Source organism: Takifugu rubripes, chromosome 12 (genome assembly GCF_901000725.2).
Source record: "Takifugu rubripes chromosome 12, fTakRub1.2, whole genome shotgun sequence".
In the NCBI taxonomy this organism is placed as follows: Eukaryota; Metazoa; Chordata; class Actinopteri; order Tetraodontiformes; family Tetraodontidae; genus Takifugu; species Takifugu rubripes.
The window spans coordinates 7,305,415-7,322,203 of record NC_042296.1 but is presented as its reverse complement, the minus strand read 5'-3'; the positions used below and the strand labels follow the sequence as shown (position 1 = coordinate 7,322,203).

Below are 16,789 nucleotides of genomic sequence, written 5' to 3'. Positions count from 1 at the left end.
TTGTCCTCTCTTACCCAGAATGCACCACAGTGATCTGGAGCTCTGCCAGCTCAGAATGGGTGCGCGTTTTTTGATGTTGCTGTGTGTGTGTGTGTGTGTGTGTGTGTGTGTGTGTGTGTGTGTGTGTGCGTGCGTGCGTGCGTGCGTGTGTGTGTCGGGGACAGACGGACGCTGCTTCATACGCTGTTCTGTTGCCACTGTCATCGATTTGAAAAGCCCCCCCCCCCCCAGCCCCCGCCGCAGCTGCCTTTTCCTTTTTCCTCTTCTTTCTTTCCTTCTTTTCCCTTTTTTCTAATCTTGGCCCTGACATCTCAAAAAAAAATTATTTATTGCTGCGATGGAGAGTGAGAGCCAGCGCGCTATCCTGATATGACCCAAGGCCGCTAATACGGGCGGAATCAGCAGGAGTGTGTGATTCTACTGGTGAATCGGGACATTTTTCCCATCAGAAAAGGCCTCTGATCAAGACTTTCTCTACTCCTCTAAACGCAGACGTAGCAGATTCAATTTTCTGATCCATGCTAGCCGGCTAGCTGCTAACATTTCAGACCCAAATTTAGAAAATTCCCTCCTCTCCATGTGCTCCTACTTTAGCACAAGCTAGCACCTCTGCCCTAATAATAGTACTAATAATATGTTAATCCACGTTGAGGGGCAGATTGCCAAATTTGTGAGTCGTAAACGTCTTTATCGGAACGTTAATGTTGTGATTTAGTGTCGAACGTAAAGCACTTTGTGATAACGCCGACGTTTGCGTAGCGATAACACACCCGTTGCGTCTCCCCAGTTATTTAAAGAGAAGCGTTAAAGTAGATTATTTCACTGACATTTGTGGCGACGACCTGTTTTGTTGCCCCCCCCCCCCAACACCCCCCCCCCCCCCCCCCCCCCCCCCCCCCCAGGTGCTTTTGCACCTTTTCTCACAGCTAAAACATCCTCTCCAACGCCGCCGGACCTCCAGCGCTGCTTCTGGACGTCCTTCAGCCCCAGATGTTCGCAGCTGCTTGTCCCGCCCGGCGGCGCCACATTTTCGCTCCACTTGTACCAAACTTGTGACGTGAGAAGCTCCCCGGCGTCCTGCTGATTTCTGGCGGCGCTGCAGCTTCAGCGTGCTTCCTTTTCACTTTCTCCGTTGTTGGGCAGGAATCCCCCCCCCCCCCCCCCCCCCACGAACTGGCGGCCATCTTGTAACAGCTGATGCAACAAAGGTCCAGTGTGTGGTTTGATGTGCAACTGTGGCAACAGAACCCTTCTGTGTGCGTGCACCCCCCCCCCCCGCCTTCCGATGGAGACGTTGGACCTGTCCATTAGCTTCCATGCTTTATTTTTTCAATGACAAAATTGTCTATCCAATTCCCACCCTTAATGGGGGCTGCTGCTCGTCACCACGGAAACACTGAGCGTGTGTCCAGCATCAGGGCGTGTGGACGCCCTGATGCAACCCCCCCCCCCCCCCAACACCACCACCAAACGTTCATCCCACTTCTGTCTGTCAGCAGATGATACCGGGGGAAAAAAAACGTGCATCACATCCTAAAATATAACTCAAATCACCATGGAAACGGACGGTCTGTCTCCCTCAGACGCACACTTTTCTCTGAGCTTCTCACCTTTGGCTGTTTGGGAGGAGCGGCGCTCGTCTGCCCTCTGGAAGTCGCAGAATTTAGCGAGAAAAGGATCCGTGTCGCGTTTGAGGGGAAATGCTGAGCAATGCTGCTCCGTGTTCCTTCAGGTCAGGTGGTTTCCCACTTTGAAGCTCCGACACACTCAACGCTTGCAGCCTCAGCGGTTCCTCCATTTTCAGTGTGGCGTCACAGCCCTCACAAGGGCTGAAAATGAAACCGTTTGGTTGTAAAAGTAAAGCTCAGCTTCGCTGAAACCACATGACTGACGCACGTACGTTGTTTATATCGCCCCCTACTGACAGGTCTACGATGAAAAACACGTTCTTTCCGTGACGTTTCCTTGGAAAGCAACTTAAATCATCAATCGTAAACGACGGCTTTTAATTGGCTCCAGAATCGGGTGAATCTGCCCCCCCGCCTGACCGCGACCGTCGGTCCAGACTCGGAAACTCATCACACGTTTCAGCTAATCAGATCTCTGCATTGATTTCTCGTGATTCCAGATCTAAACAAAAACATCGAACAAAGCTGTTATGTGCTGTGATTCGGGCCTTGGTGAGCTAACTGCTAATGCTAAAACTGACAGGATCTAGTTTTTTACGACCGCTTGACTCCCGTTTTTCCGCCCAGACATCCAGCAACGCTTCCGTTGACTCCTCTTCGGCCTGGAAGACCAAGTCGGCGTAAACATCTTGAGCAACAGGCGGCGTGTTTGTGGCGTCGGACCACATGCTGAATCCTGCGGGGTCGCGGAGTCTCCCGCAGATTTCACAGCGAGGATGTTGTGAACCGACGGAATGTTTTTCAGAAGTGGAGAAACTCTGGTTGGGTTGGAAAAACTCTGAAAGGATTTTTTCTTTTTTAATTGTTTTTTTTCTTCTACAAATAACCTTCAAGATTCCTCAGGGTCTCCCAGTGTCTGCTGGGATTTCTCTGCCTTCTTTAAACTGGTGGAAGGTGTGTGTGTGTCCTGTGATGGACTGGTGACCAGAGCCGATTCTCACACGGACAAATTTCCTCAATTTCTGGCTACAGATGATGGATTAGATATGTACAATGTAGGGAAAAAAACAAAATTGCCTTCTAATACCATGGTAACATGTTTGCAATTAATTCAAGACCTACTGTGTGTGTGTGTGCGTTTATTGTTGCACAAGCTATGTTCTGTGGACCAAAATACACGTTCTTCAAGCAAAATGATGACATCTTGGCTGGTCCTCACAAGGCTGGTTGAGGCACAATGTATTAGGTCCCCACAAAAATATAAGTACAAGTATGCGTGTGTGTGTTTTTTTTTCTCAGGGAGCTCTACGGCTCCTCGACTGGAATCTGACATCATCACCACATCTGGTGAGACTCATGTAGTTCAGTTTTAAGCTGCAGCAGAATTCCCAAACTGTGTTTGGCTCCATTGGAACACACACACACACACGCACACACACACACAAATGTGTTCAGACAGTTTTCTGATCAGGCTCGCTGGTGATGGTGGCTGCAGGTTTCGGATCCGGTGGCGGATAAGAACCTTCCCGGCGCAGCAGCGCCATCAGAATCAGGCAGGAGGAGTAATTCGATGCTGCCGATCTTCATTCGCGATTGTACGCCTGCCTTGAATTCTTTAATGAAAACACCATCTGCTGTCTGTATTTGCGAGCCCCGTTGCCATGAGGACGAGCTGGGATCACCTTGCAGGCCCCCGAGCTCCACGGATGAAGATCCCCCTTTATCCAAAGGCCCTGATGCAGGTGTCCATGTTTCTCGCCGGGGTCACCGTTGGGGTCGCCGGCTCCTCCCAGCAGGGGCGATATGGCGACAAAGGCCACGATGGCGTTTGTGGTTTGTTTGTAATTTTGTTCCAGCTGGTTGGTTCAGGTTTTTATTTGTTGGGTTTATTTAGCGGAAAAACCAACTCTCTCTTTCAGTCTTTGGGTTTACTTGTCATCTGATAACGCATTATTCCATTAGCCCGACTAAACCGTAGCTAAACGAAGCGTCCTGACAGAAGAGGAGAGTTTATTCTGCAGGATGTGGGACGTTGTTTGTCTTCACGGATGAAGGATGGACCTGATTGCTCTGGACGCCGATCTTCTAGGGTTTCAAAACGTCCCAGCTGATTGCGAGATTTCCAGGAATGGCAGGATTTGGGTTTGGAAGGCTAGCTTAACCTTTGCGCTTGATCCTTTATTTTTTGCTGTGTTTAACAAGTCTTGAACAAATAATGTTAAACGTTTGAGCTTTTATTTTTCATCTGAGCTAGAAAGAAGAGTTCGAAGCACCGGCGGATGGACGATTTCATCCTTCGGCATCAATTTGAGCGCGAAACATGTGTGCAGTTACATCTGGTAGTCAACAGGGGGAGCTGTTGTTGGGAGTGTCTCCACTTCTACCCAACAAAACTCACCTGGCCGCTGATTCCAGGAGGGAAAGAGTCCATTTGGGCATCAGTCCCCTCTGGAAACGGTTGTTTTCTTCAGTATTCCCATATGGCTCCTTTAGCGACGCGCTAGCTGCGGGTTCTGCCAGCAGGAGGCAGCGCTGTGGGGGTGTCGGTTGGAGGTTGGTGGTGCGGTTCCTGTTAATGAGGGCGCGCTGCTCTGTGTGCACGGTAATGACGCCTTTAAAGGGCTGGATCCTGGTTGTTTGTTTGTTTGTTTATGCTTTACGAGAATGAAAAAGCGAATAAAAGAGGAAGATAGTTGTGTTTTTGCTTGTTGGAACACAAATGTCGGTTTCTCTTCTGCTTGATATTGTGGAGCAGCGCTCGCTCCTCTGAACAGGATGTGGTAGCTGCTGCGGTGAAGAAACTGCTGTAAAAAGGAAGTGCTCGCCCACGATTGACGGGGTCGACCGTTCGGTCAACACGACGACTGTAAACAGCTGCGAACGCTCCTCGCCCGGTCCTGAAGGGGCGAAAGTAACCACGACCCCCCTTCAAGGTAACGCCACCGAACCCACAGCCGGCCACGATGCCGTTTGTGTTCACGTCGGTAGCAGAAAGCGCTAATGATGGCTAGCGTGACAGTGACAGCACGCTGACATGCTCATTGTTTTTAGCGTGCCCATTGTTTCCTATTGTGACTGTTCAAGGCTACTGTAGAAACGTGGTGGAGCCGCATCCGAGCACCAACGCAGGCGTCAACGTTTATGTAAACACACTAAACATGCTAACTTTGATATTAGCATGTAGCAGCATGTTCACGCCGTAAATTGCTTGGATCTTATTCTAATCTTGGATCTGGGACCCTTGAGCTCCTTTACTGCACCGCCGAGGTACCCTTGAGCAAGGTACCAAACCCCCCAAAAGGCTCCAGTTCCAGAGAAAAGAAGAATGACAGAAGCAAAACCTCAACAATGATATTTAGTTTTCGTTTTCACACGTTCTGAGATGTTGAATTTGCAGAAACGCAGCCTTCGGTGCACTTTTAACGAGTTCTTCCTGTCGCAGCGTTCCTGTTTGCTCAGGTCAAACATCTGATTTTCACCCTTTTTCACGTTGAAATATGCACCTCCAACACGGCTTTTGGCATCTCCAAGCTGGAGTTGGAGTTCCTTGGCACTTAATTGATCAGAGCATCAAAGACATCAAAGAAAAGAATCACAAGCAGCTGTTTTTCTGCATCTGTAGCAGACGAACGATCCTGCATTCAGGAATTGCCATGAATTTCGGAGGTTTTTCTGCAGTTATAAAACCTTTCAGCCGCGTGAAGTCCGACCTCGCTGCGATTTTACAGAGAAAAGCAAATTTAGTGCTGGAAAGTAGAAAAGGTCAAAGCTGGGTGAATGGTAACGATCGGACCGGCGCGGCCTTCCTCTCAGCCTTAACGGGAAATTTACGCCTGCGGCGAAAGTCCATTATTGTCGCCTCTGTTTTTAGTACTCGAGCGCTGCAGAAAGCTCTTAGACGAGCCATCTATGCCGTAGATCTGATGGATTAGCCGCACTTCTAGAATAGAGCAGAACCACAGCGGGACCAGGTACCACAGCTGGACCAGGTACCACAGCTGGACCAGGTACCACAGCTGGACCAGGTACCACAGGTACCACAGCTGGACCAGGTACCACAGCTGGACCAGGTGCCACAGCTGGACCACAGCTGGACCAGGTACCACAGGTACCACAGGTACCACAGCTGGACCAGGTACCACAGCTGGACCAGGTACCACAGGTACCACAGCTGGACCGCCCCTCATGGTGAAATGACCTATTTTTGGAGGAAAATGTGTAAATTAAAAGCAAGGGTCTCAGTTTATTTTCTGCTCTGACCTGCAGCCTCTTATTTTCACTATCGGATTGCTTTTTTTCATTCCGACATCTGGCGTTTGAGCCCTGGAATCTTGTTTTGTAGAGGAATCCATTTTGGGGGCTTCCCCAGCTGTTTGGATGTGAAAACCTCCTCCGGGTGGGCAGCAGCTCTGCGGGTCACATGTTCCCACAGTGTTAAAGATGCTTTTTTTCTGAGCTGTTTTTGGAAAGTGTGTGTGTGTGTGTGTGTGTGTGCGTGTGTGTGTGTGTGTGAGTGAGAGAGAGAGAGAGAGAAACTGAGAGCTTGTTCACTGAACCTTTGATGGATGGACGACGTTAATACAGCTGCCGCCGACTGTTTTTTATGCAACTTTGGTTTTGCTCCAGCAGGAATTCTCCAGGTGGTTTGAAACGAGCCATCGTGCAGTTTTAGCTCTAAAGAACCCCAGACAGATGAGCACAACTATTGTTTGGACGTTCATTTTGCAAAACATATTTCAGAAAATCAATAGTATCTGTCGGAAAAAGGGCGCCGCATGGGTGCTGTTCCGCTTTTGGTCGCTTGGTGTCGCTGTTTCCCGAGACAAGCAGCCATCATGCCTCCAGGCTTCTGCTGAGTTTGACCATTTTCTCTTTTCTCTAATCCAAATGACTTGAATCTGCTTTTTTAAAAAATGTTGTCAGTTTTTATTTTGATTAACTGCATCTCTGTCTGACGTTTCCTGGGTTCTGTGTCCAGTTTGGCAGGTTCCCAGATGTCTGAGGAGGCTCTGAGGATGACGTCTTGGCCTTGAATCCCAACAGTATGTCAGGTAAGATCTCCCTTTAATATTTTAATATTTTGAGTATAAAGAAAATTTTAGCATCCCTTTGTTAGTCACAAATTTCACCATTAACACATAACATAATTAAAAGTATGATTCTATATTCTCATTCTATGTTTCTTCACACAGTTACTGTTTGATTAAAATGGAAGGATGTAGCAAAGGATTGAAAGGGAAATGAGTTTTTAATAAATCCACACATTAAAGCAGCTTTCAGTCACCTGAAAGTGTCCTGCTTTGCTAGTTTTCATCAACAGAATTATCAATTAACTAATCAGTTCCTGACCTGCTAAATTTCTTGACAGAGAATTTGATCCGAACAAAAACAAAAGGTTGATTCTATTCCCCATCTATGGGTCTCCCACCCACAGAAACATTAGTTTCAGATGTTTTTAGGTGAAATCTCCTGTGATCTCTGAGCCAAAGCCTCTCACGGCGTCCTCCTCGCCGGTGGCCGAACAGACGAACACGTGTGGGTTTAGCGGGTGACCCGGCCGACCCGGCACATATGTTATTGACGGCGGACGCCGGCGAGCGTGTCTGCTGCTGGACGCCGGATAAACTCCAGCTGAACCACGGGGTGGTTCACCTGCTGGTGGCGTTGTTGATGCGGCAGCCGTGGCCTCGTTCACCTGATTAAAGTGACTCTCCGTCTGATTTTAGAGCCGACAGAAAAATGCTCCCCCCGCTGGAGAGACGAGGCCATTCAGAATGGTAATATCCACCCTCACGTTCCCTCTCTGCTTCTCTGTCTCTCAGCTTCTCCCCACAACACTCGAGCCACTTCAGCTTTGATCTTGCAGAAACTGCTTTGATAGCTCAATCGTGTTTGCTTTTGGTCTTTAAACTCAAAGAATTACTAAGCTGCCAAAGCCGTGATGGGATCTTTATTAACTTTAACTTTTTTTGTCGTAATTGAAACAAATTGTCAGAATATTTAATATTTTGTTTCTCGAAAAATTAACTTTTTGTCATGCCATTTTTCATTAAATGTAAAACAAAAGAATAGTCATTACGTTAAACAAGTGTAAAAATGTTTACAGCAGGTTTGAACATGTGATCTGAGCGATATCCCATCATACTCCCGTTTTTGTTTTGTTTTTTATTTCTGCCTAAACTTTTTTCTGTTTTTGCAGAAATAATTTGGATCATATTTAGTGTTGAGCCGTCCGACAACCACAAATTCACAGAATTTAAAACCTGAAAGTTTCGGGACCCTCCAACGTTGCTAGTTAGCGGCTAGCAAACTGCTCCTGCATGAACGCTTCTCTTCTTCTTTCACTATTTTTCTATGTCGTCTTTCACACAAAATGTTTCCGTTTTATTTACACTTGATCATCTTGTGAAGCGACTGAGCTAATTAAATGACCTCTAGGTTGTAAAAAAAACAACAAAAAAAACACATTTGTAAATGCACAAAATAAAAACATATTTACAAACATGATTATTAAATTATCTTTTTCTGCCGTTGAAGTTACAATGACTAAAAAAACACCTAAAAAGACACAAAACTTTAACGGTTTGTCTTTTTTTCTGTTTTCTATAAAGTTCTGAATGTTTTTTATTTGACGGTGGCGCTTTTTAAAGCTTCCTCTGGATCTCTGCGCCATCGCACCAATAAACTCGTTATATCGTCTCTTATTTTGAATCAATCTCATGATGTTAATTAGAAGTCGGCTGGAAAAACATTCTGTCACGCTCGAATTAACCAGATATTTAATCGAATTAGAATAAACCGTGTGTCACAGAAGCCGTGTTTTTTTTTAACAGATTTTGGCGGAACAGAGGGAACATCTTAACTTTTGGGAACATCTAATGGGTGATGTCATCGGAGGTGACGGGATGAATTCCCGATGACATCAACACCTTCTGTCAGTCGGCCGTTGGGCTGAACGACCCTTAATTCAGCCTTTGTCCTTCCGTTCTGACGTTCTGAGGTTCTTTTCCTTTAATAGAACTCGCCAGAACCTTTAATTTCACCTCACCGGAGAGTAGACTGACCTTTTCTGCTCCCACTAATCTTTTTATTTTAATTAAAGCCACAAGCTGCTTCTTTTATTTATGATTCAATCACATCGAAAACATGAGAGACGCTTGTTTTTGGTGTGTTTTTGCCGGAACAAAGAGTTCCGTGTGTGCAGACTTAGAACATCCAATAAAGAGTTGGTGGGAATCTTTTTTAAAAATAGTAAGAATTGACACCCGTAAGCATAAATCTCCACTCTTTAATGTTGTTGACGCTCATATTCGGCTACTTTGGGGTTCTTTGCTGTCTGTGGACGCGCTGAAATGATGCTAATTCTGATGTTTTAAGAGGAGTACGAGTTTTAAAGCGTCTCAGTGTTCCAACTAGTTTAATCAGCGTCTCTGCTGCTGTGACCGTTTGATCGTCCTTCTGGAGAAATTTTCAAGCAAAAGGATTGAATGAAGCAGCATTAGAGATGGATGAGGTGTGCTCGGCTCCGCGGAGGAGGATAATCCTCTCAAACTTCCACCGCTGGTGATGGAGCCTTCTGTTTTTCCGCCCAGCTTACCCTGAACTTTCTGGGGACAAGTTTACGGACGCCTGAGGCAGCGCCAGAGACATTCGGGGACAACCGGATCAGGGCACCATGTCATAAAATGTTCTTAACCGGCTTTGAACCCCGCAGTAATCAAAGGAGGGAGGGCATAAATATGCGGAACGCCGGGCTGCAGGGCCACAGAGCCGAGGTGGTGTTCAGGGACACGAGGGAGAACTCGGAGTCTCGTCTGAGTCAAATATTCTCCCGGAAACTTGCTTTTGATTAAAGGAGACTCGAAGTTGGGGTGAGTAGAGAAACATTTCGTACGCTGTTAACGAAGCGCCGCCCCGTCGGTGCGTATCCCCCGATGTTCCGGCAGATTCGGGGGATCCACGCGTGGTTGCCAACCATAGTGGTTTATGAAGGAAAACCGGGAGCGACGATGTAACACAGGGAGGCCCGAGAGCTTTGATGTGTCAGAGAGGAGAAAACCTCTTAGATTTAACCCACAATGTGGGTTCGTGTCACTTTAGGAAGAAAGAATACGAGAAAACGTGTAGTTTAGTCCAACAAATAAAAGGTTATTGAAGGGAATATTAACCAGCTGTGTTGGGATCCCCGTTTCATCCTGGCCGAGCCGATCGGAGCGTCGGAACACAAACAGGAATTTAAACGCGACAAAGTTGTTGAGGTGGTTTTGTTGCAGGTTCCTCTGAGCTCAAGAACTCTTGAATTTTATTGAAATGGCAGATTCACGCAGTTTGAACCAAAGTTTATGTTGGGAAACGGTCGGGGAATAATGACATGCGGCGTTTTTTTCCTGTTTCCTGACCCTGTTTTTATACAATGCCTCACTTTTGTGAAGCTACGTCTGCAACTTTAACCTGGATATCACAGCTCCATCAGGGGGATCAACACATTTTATCCTCCATCATGTTTGAGAAATCTCCCGATACTGATTCAGATATTTAATTTAACGTGGACAATCCGCCTCTCGTGTCGACACACAGGCGGCAGCTAAAGTCGATTTCATGCTTGTGCAACATTTGCCTCCCTTTAGAGAAAGCCAGTGCATCGCGCCGCCGTTGCTATGGCAACAGGAAGGGCGAGGAACAAAATTTGTGGCGTTTTAAGCAGATTTAGGAGCAGATTCCACAGTGAATGACTGACAGATGATTAAAGGGCTGACAGTGGTGTTAGCACGTCCGCTCAGACAACAGATTGTTTCCGTGTGGACGGCGATAAAACTCCGTCTCGCTAAGTGCCTCATCTTCCAGGAAACACCAAACAAGATTAGCCCGGGACGGGAGCATCACCTTATCAAAAAGTTAAACTGGTATCAGGCCCACTCTGCAAGCAGATTGGCCTCAAAGGTCCTGCCTCTTGCCAGCTGCTGTGCACGGTTTATATCAACACGCGTGCACGCTCGCACTGCAGTCGGGGAGTCGGTAATCCCGAGATTAAGCTTCCTCAGTTAGACAGATTTAGCATTAATAAACGGATAATTTTGAATTCTTGGCTGTCGTCAGACGCAAACATTCTAGGGTGGTTTGAGTCTTTAACGTGGTCTTGATCCAACATCTGAACCGTGGAGGAGTTAAAGGTCACTTTAAGTTGTTTAAATGTTTTTTCATAATTACATTTTCCACCAGAGGCCGATCCTGCGGGTCCCCCCATGTCTGCATCTCACCTGATGAGCAGTTAGCTGCTAAAGCGACGGCTAGCAAGGAGGGACAGCACCAGGCTTGTTTATCAGAGATTAAAAAAGGGCCCCTCTGCACGGTCCAGAGTCCAGTTTCCTCGGTTTCTCAGCCATCAGCTGGGTTTTATTTCACGAAAGGCTCCTCCTGTTTTGGATTCGCTACGGCTAACCTGCGACCTTGCGGACGCTAATCTGACCCTTTTTTCCCCTCGTACAAGCGGCTTTTAACGGCTAAAGCAGCCGCATCGTCAGGTGAAACGCGACCCGTACCGGTGTCGTTCAGATGGTCGGTGGTGTGACAACTAATGAGCTTACGCGGACAAATCTCTGCTGTCATCGTTGTCACCCGAACACGAGCTGGATTTCTTTTCACATCATGTCCTCATGTAGGATTATTGGCGGACAGTTTGAAAATGACCTAAACCGGCAGGAAAAGGTGTCAAGATGAGGTTTGATTGAGGTTTGATTCAGTTTCCTTAGCATAACAGGAGACACTTGAGCCCGAAAAAGCTCCTTGTAGAGCCCACGAGGCTCTCCGTTTCAGCCGTTTCAGGGATTCCTGTGGGGAGAAAACACTTTACAACAGTTCGTCTGTGTAAATTCTCAGTCATCCAGGTCATTGTATCCAAGGTAGTTTTCTCTGTCAACTGAAGAAGAAACCCAGTCCAGTTGACAGAGAAAACTACCTTGTTTACAACAGTTCAGGATGGAAAACAAACATTTGGTTTGGTGGGTTTGGTCGACCGACTAACACAAATTTTCCATGATAATCCCGTTTGATGGAGTCCTCGGTGCAGAGCGTGTGGGCTGCCCCTGGTTTAGAGTTCACGCCTGTCCGAACAGCAGGGATTTTAAAGCCAAAAACAGCACGCAGACTCCACCATGTGTTCACGTGTCAACAAGTTTCTGGCGTGATCTACTAACCGATAAAAGAGACAAGATCCGGGACATCCGCTTCAAACTATCGTATCCGTTAACCGGAATTTCCTTTTATTGTAAATTAGAATGTAAACCAGATCCATACACGAAAGATTATATCAGATAGTTTATTAAGAAATGTTGATTGACGCGTTTACTGGCGGAAAAAAATAATCAGTGATTGGATTGATTTATACAACGGCGCCTGTTTAAAAGCAGAAATAAATCGCCACAGTAATTAGAAATGAGAAAAAAGTGGCCAATAAACATGGAAAAACTCCCAATTTAGGGGGGCAGACCAACCACTTTTAGATCAATAACAATCTGATGCGGTTTAAATGACCCCAGCGGGATGGTTCCGTGCGTCTATATTTACCTTAAGCCCTGAACTTCGTGGCCTAAATCGGGCTTGTTCTAATAACATTTTAAGAAACGGCGGATCCCATCAGACTGACGCTCGCCACGGGGCTTATCCCAACTTTATTGATCAGAAAACCTGATCAATAAGGCTGAGCGAGGAGGACAATGTGCGGCTCCGCGTGTCGCAGCCTGGTTTTATTGGAATATTGATTTTTAAAATCACAGCTAGAAAAACAAACCTCATGTCCTAATAAGCGTTAACTATCAGACAATTCATGCATCTACTTGTCAGATACTGATGCTAACTGAGCTAGCTAATTTGCTCTGCGTTCGATGGCTACTGATCGGACAGTTAAAGGAATTATTGGGGCTTAAATTTGGTCCGAAATTTGAAAAATGTCCCTTCACTGACACGTGGTGAATAACCAGGAATAAGTGTTTATTACCTCTGATTGAGCTTTATTATGCACATAGGTGGCTCATAATTTTCTGCTGCTCCTTTATCCCAGAGTTGAATAAGGGTTCTCTTTGTTTTTACATGTCATGACGTTGGTTTCATCGTCTATTTGGGATCTTTTGAATTGCCAACGCTAGAATATCGCGAAGCACTCGGACTTCCCTGTTGAGAAACTGCTCGGAGGTTCTACGGAAATACGAGGATTACGGAATACGACACTGACCTCCGTGAGCTTATTTACGGATTTTATTCAAAGCACCTGCAGATCAGAGGTCAAAAATAAGCTAATATTGTTACGGGGACCTAGAAGGTTGCTGCTGGAGTGTTTGGGCAACGATGTCGTCGGGCAGTTCATGCTGTAGGTGTGACACACAACCTCTCCTTAATCTGTCACATCTCCACTGAATGCTGCACTTTGAGGATTTGGAGGGTAAGATTAGAGCTCTGCGTCGTCATAAAGCTCTGCTCTCCAATTTGGCCGGGTGGTGGCGGGTGGGGCACTTTGTCCTGTAGAAACTCTGCTCTGGGGTGGATAAAACTCCTGCGTAAGGGTTGACCTCTCTGAGGTCCAGACGAGGAAAACCTCTCTTTGACATGGCTTGATTTTTCTTTCATCTTTCCTTTGATCTTTTTTGGGGGAATCGACTGTTTTGCTTTGACACTCCTGGAGTTTTTGTTTTTTTTTTTCTGATTTGACCTCCTTCATGGTGCTCTGCTGCGGCTCTCCATGATGAACTACTGCATGACCGACATGTACGAGGTGCCTCACGCCAGGGTGGGCGGCTACACGGTGCCTGGCGGCGGGGAGCACTGCATGTATGGTAGCGAGGGGCCTGGGTATAGCCACTGCGAGCCCCAGCGGCTGCACCACCCTCCCTGTATGGAGCAGGCTCTGCCCCCCGGCCAGCACTACTCGTGCTTGTACGCGGCGCCGCCTGTCTATAAGAGCGAGTGCTGTAGCGTGGATATCCCTCTGAGCCATTTCCCCCCTCAGCCTGAATATTTCCCAGAGACCAAAGCTGACAATTTTTACCTGCCGTGGATTCCTGGGGGCCATAAGAGAGGTACGGGTCTGGGGTCTAAACGGGAGTTTTTAGCTGGCGATTTATTTAATTGATGTAGGACATTTTTTGAGATCAGTGTGTTGTGGAGTGTGTCTAACTGGGCATCTGTGAGTGTGTGTGTCAGGGGATCCTTATTGATTAGCGACAGAAGGCTGACACAAGAGCAGTTATTATTTTATGGAGGACCTCCAGAGTATTGATCAGCCCTCGGGCCTGACCGGGGTCGGCTCAACTCGTTAGTTATGAAACAAAAAGGGCACCAGGTGTCTTCGGCTTAACTGGGAGCTGCGGCAAAACTCTTCGAAGAAGTTGGCGCTAATCAAATGTGGCATCAACTTAGCCTACTTTAAAACCGTCAATACGGTGCAAATTTAACTCGAGTTAAACTCCGACTTAATTGGATCCCAAGCGTGTGGTAACACATTTTTTTTTATTTCAGGGTACGTTCCGAGTTACCTGGATAAGGACGAGATATGTGTCGTGTGCGGGGACAAAGCCACCGGCTACCACTATCGCTGCATCACCTGCGAAGGCTGCAAGGTAAAGGCAGCGTCCGCTGCCGCTTCCGTCCGCTCCACATAGGCGTTTCTCAACACGGTGCCGTCTCTGCAGGGGTTCTTCAGACGGACCATCCAGAAGAACCTCAACCCAACCTACGCGTGCAAGTACGAGGGCAAGTGCGTGATTGATAAAGTGACCAGGAACCAGTGCCAGGAATGCCGCTTCAAGAAGTGCATCGCGGTGGGAATGGCCACCGACCGTGAGTTTTACCCGTATTTTCCACTGATGAGCTGAGAACGTAGAAGAGGTTTTTGGTCTGTAACGCCATGTTTTTTAAAGGATTTCACTTTATTATTACTGTCAGTCAGACATAATAAGAGTAAAGGTTTTATTAATAAAGCCATCAGGATACCACTAAAATGGCCTTTTGTAGGCTGGATTAGAAGCTAAAAGTCATTAATCCTCCCAAATCTGTTGTCTGTTAAATCAAAAACAACTTTATATGTTAAAACTCTTGGACCCTGACGCCCCCGTGACCCCCCCCTCCTCCCCCCAGTGGTGTTGGACGACAGCAAGAGGCTGGCCAAGCGGAAGCTAATCGAGGAGAACCGGGAACGGCGCCGTCGGGAGGAGCTGCAGAGGACAGTGTGGGACCGAATTGAGCCCACCCAGGAGGAGTGGGACCTCATCCGTATGGTGACCGAGGCCCATATGGCCACGAACGCACAAGGCAACCACTGGAAACAGAAGAGGAAGTTCCTGGTAGGAAATCTTAACCCCCCCTACACACACACGCACACACACTGCTCCATCACAGCTGCCTCCATTGTATCGATTACCTCTGCCTCATCCTCCCCAGTCCCCCCTCACTGGACCCCCCCTCCTCCTTCCCCTTGTCTCCTCCACCTCCACTGTTCCACATTCCCTGTGTTAATATGTCCGTATGTTGTTTTTTTGTATCTCCTTGTAGAGTGGGGAGAGTTAGCTGGACGATGGAGAAAAGTGTGCTCCTGAACGCAGCAGCAATAATTTATAATGGAACAACTTGTTTTTATATCTTGAGAATCTAACTTTAATAACTGGCTCTGTTGTGGTGCTTCAGTTTCCTCTTTTTTCGGTCTGCAGCTCTGCTTTTACACCTCCTCGCGCTCTCTCTCTCTCTCTTTCTCTCTCTGTCTTGTTTTTTACATTAATCTGTTTTGAATGTCTGATCTCCACACTGAAAGCCTTTTTCACCTGCCTGACTTCATCTTGGGTTTCCATGGCAACACCAGAGCGAACACTCGCATTTAACCTTTTGGGCCCGCTCACGTGTCGCTGTCTTGGTCAAGGTTAATGCACTACTGAGGTAAAGCTCCTGCAGCAGGTGACTCAGTTAGCCATTTAGCAACAAGTGTTAGAAACAGAAACACGCCAAACGACCTAGCATAAAGCGCTGATGTTTACCACCAGGTGGCGTCCGTCTGTGCGTATTATTTGGAATTTTCACAAAAATTCAGGAAGAGTCTCTTCATCACTGACTGGTAGTTGGTTGGTTAGCAGCACGAGGCTAGCTAACTAAAGTTAGTCTCAAATTGGTCTGACCCATTAATCTTTGAGATCGCATGTCAGAATAACGTTGGAGAGGAAGAGGAGAACCATCGCCGTCCCGCCCTCGCGCACCATTATCACTAATCTCTGCTGCGGAACGACGGCGCCATCCGTCGCCGAGCGTTCCCGGTCTGGGTTGTCATGGAAACCCATCTCTGAATTCCTACCTGCACTCTGTCATCTGTCCTCAGTGCTAATGAGCTTCCTTTTTAGTTGAGGCGACACGAGTCTTCATCGAAACTTCACGCTTCCTGTTGATTATCCAACAGGTCGAGGAAGCTATGCTTCTAAATGAAATAACATGTAATTTATTCTATACTCCTGACCAGAGTGCAGAGGGGCTGAAGGAAACTAAGGTAGGAGAGAAACTTCCGCCCTTCACTGGCGGCGGCGGCTAGCGCACGCTCATCTTCTGTCCCTTTGTCCCTTCAGCCTGAGGACAATGGTCAAGCGTCCATGGTCAATACGCCCAACGGAAACAAAGTGGATTTAGAAGCCTTCAGTCAGTTTACAAAAATAATCACCCCCGCCATCACCAGAGTGGTGGACTTTGCCAAAAAATTGCCTATGTTTTGTGAGGTAAGTGCGAGGCTAATCGGGAAGTTCGCAACATTAGCAGCCGCAAATGCGTCATGTGATCTCGACGTCTCGCCTCCTAGCTGCCTTGTGAAGATCAGATCATCCTGTTGAAAGGCTGCTGCATGGAGATCATGTCGCTGCGGGCCGCCGTTCGCTACGACCCCGAGAGCGAGACGCTCACGCTGAACGGCGAGATGGCCGTCACACGGGGCCAGCTGAAGAACGGCGGCCTGGGCGTGGTCTCGGATGCCATCTTTGACCTCGGCGTGTCGCTGTCCGCCTTCAACTTGGACGACTCGGAGGTGGCTCTTCTACAGGCCATCATCCTGCTTTCATCAGGTGAGAAACATCAAAGACTTCAAAGAAGCAGCGGCTCTTGAGAACGCGGTAGCCTTTTCTCAATAAGCGTACTTGTCCGCGCTT

General features: G+C 47.4%; 1 protein-coding gene across 7 annotated transcripts in view; it reads left to right on the top strand.

The window, feature by feature from the left end:
* The window catches only part of thrb (thyroid hormone receptor beta), a 56,654-nt gene that overhangs the window by 34,866 nt on the left and 4,999 nt on the right, over window positions 1-16,789 (top strand). For 5 of the 7 annotated variants that reach the window (XM_029844867.1, XM_029844866.1, XM_011609149.2 and 2 more), the window contains 8 exons: window positions 6,607-6,679; window positions 7,355-7,405; window positions 14,136-14,236; window positions 14,309-14,456; window positions 14,754-14,959; window positions 16,057-16,143; window positions 16,220-16,366; window positions 16,447-16,705. In XM_029844867.1, the coding sequence (XP_029700727.1) occupies window positions 6,673-6,679; window positions 7,355-7,405; window positions 14,136-14,236; window positions 14,309-14,456; window positions 14,754-14,959; window positions 16,057-16,143; window positions 16,220-16,366; window positions 16,447-16,705 (1,006 nt within the window). In that variant the 5' untranslated portion in view covers window positions 6,607-6,672. Of the gene's footprint in view, window positions 1-4,198; window positions 4,562-6,606; window positions 6,680-7,354; window positions 7,406-14,135; window positions 14,237-14,308; window positions 14,457-14,753; window positions 14,960-16,056; window positions 16,144-16,219; window positions 16,367-16,446; window positions 16,706-16,789 lie in introns of those variants that run through there. The other 2 variants (XM_011609153.2, XM_029844869.1) reach the window with 2 other exon arrangements.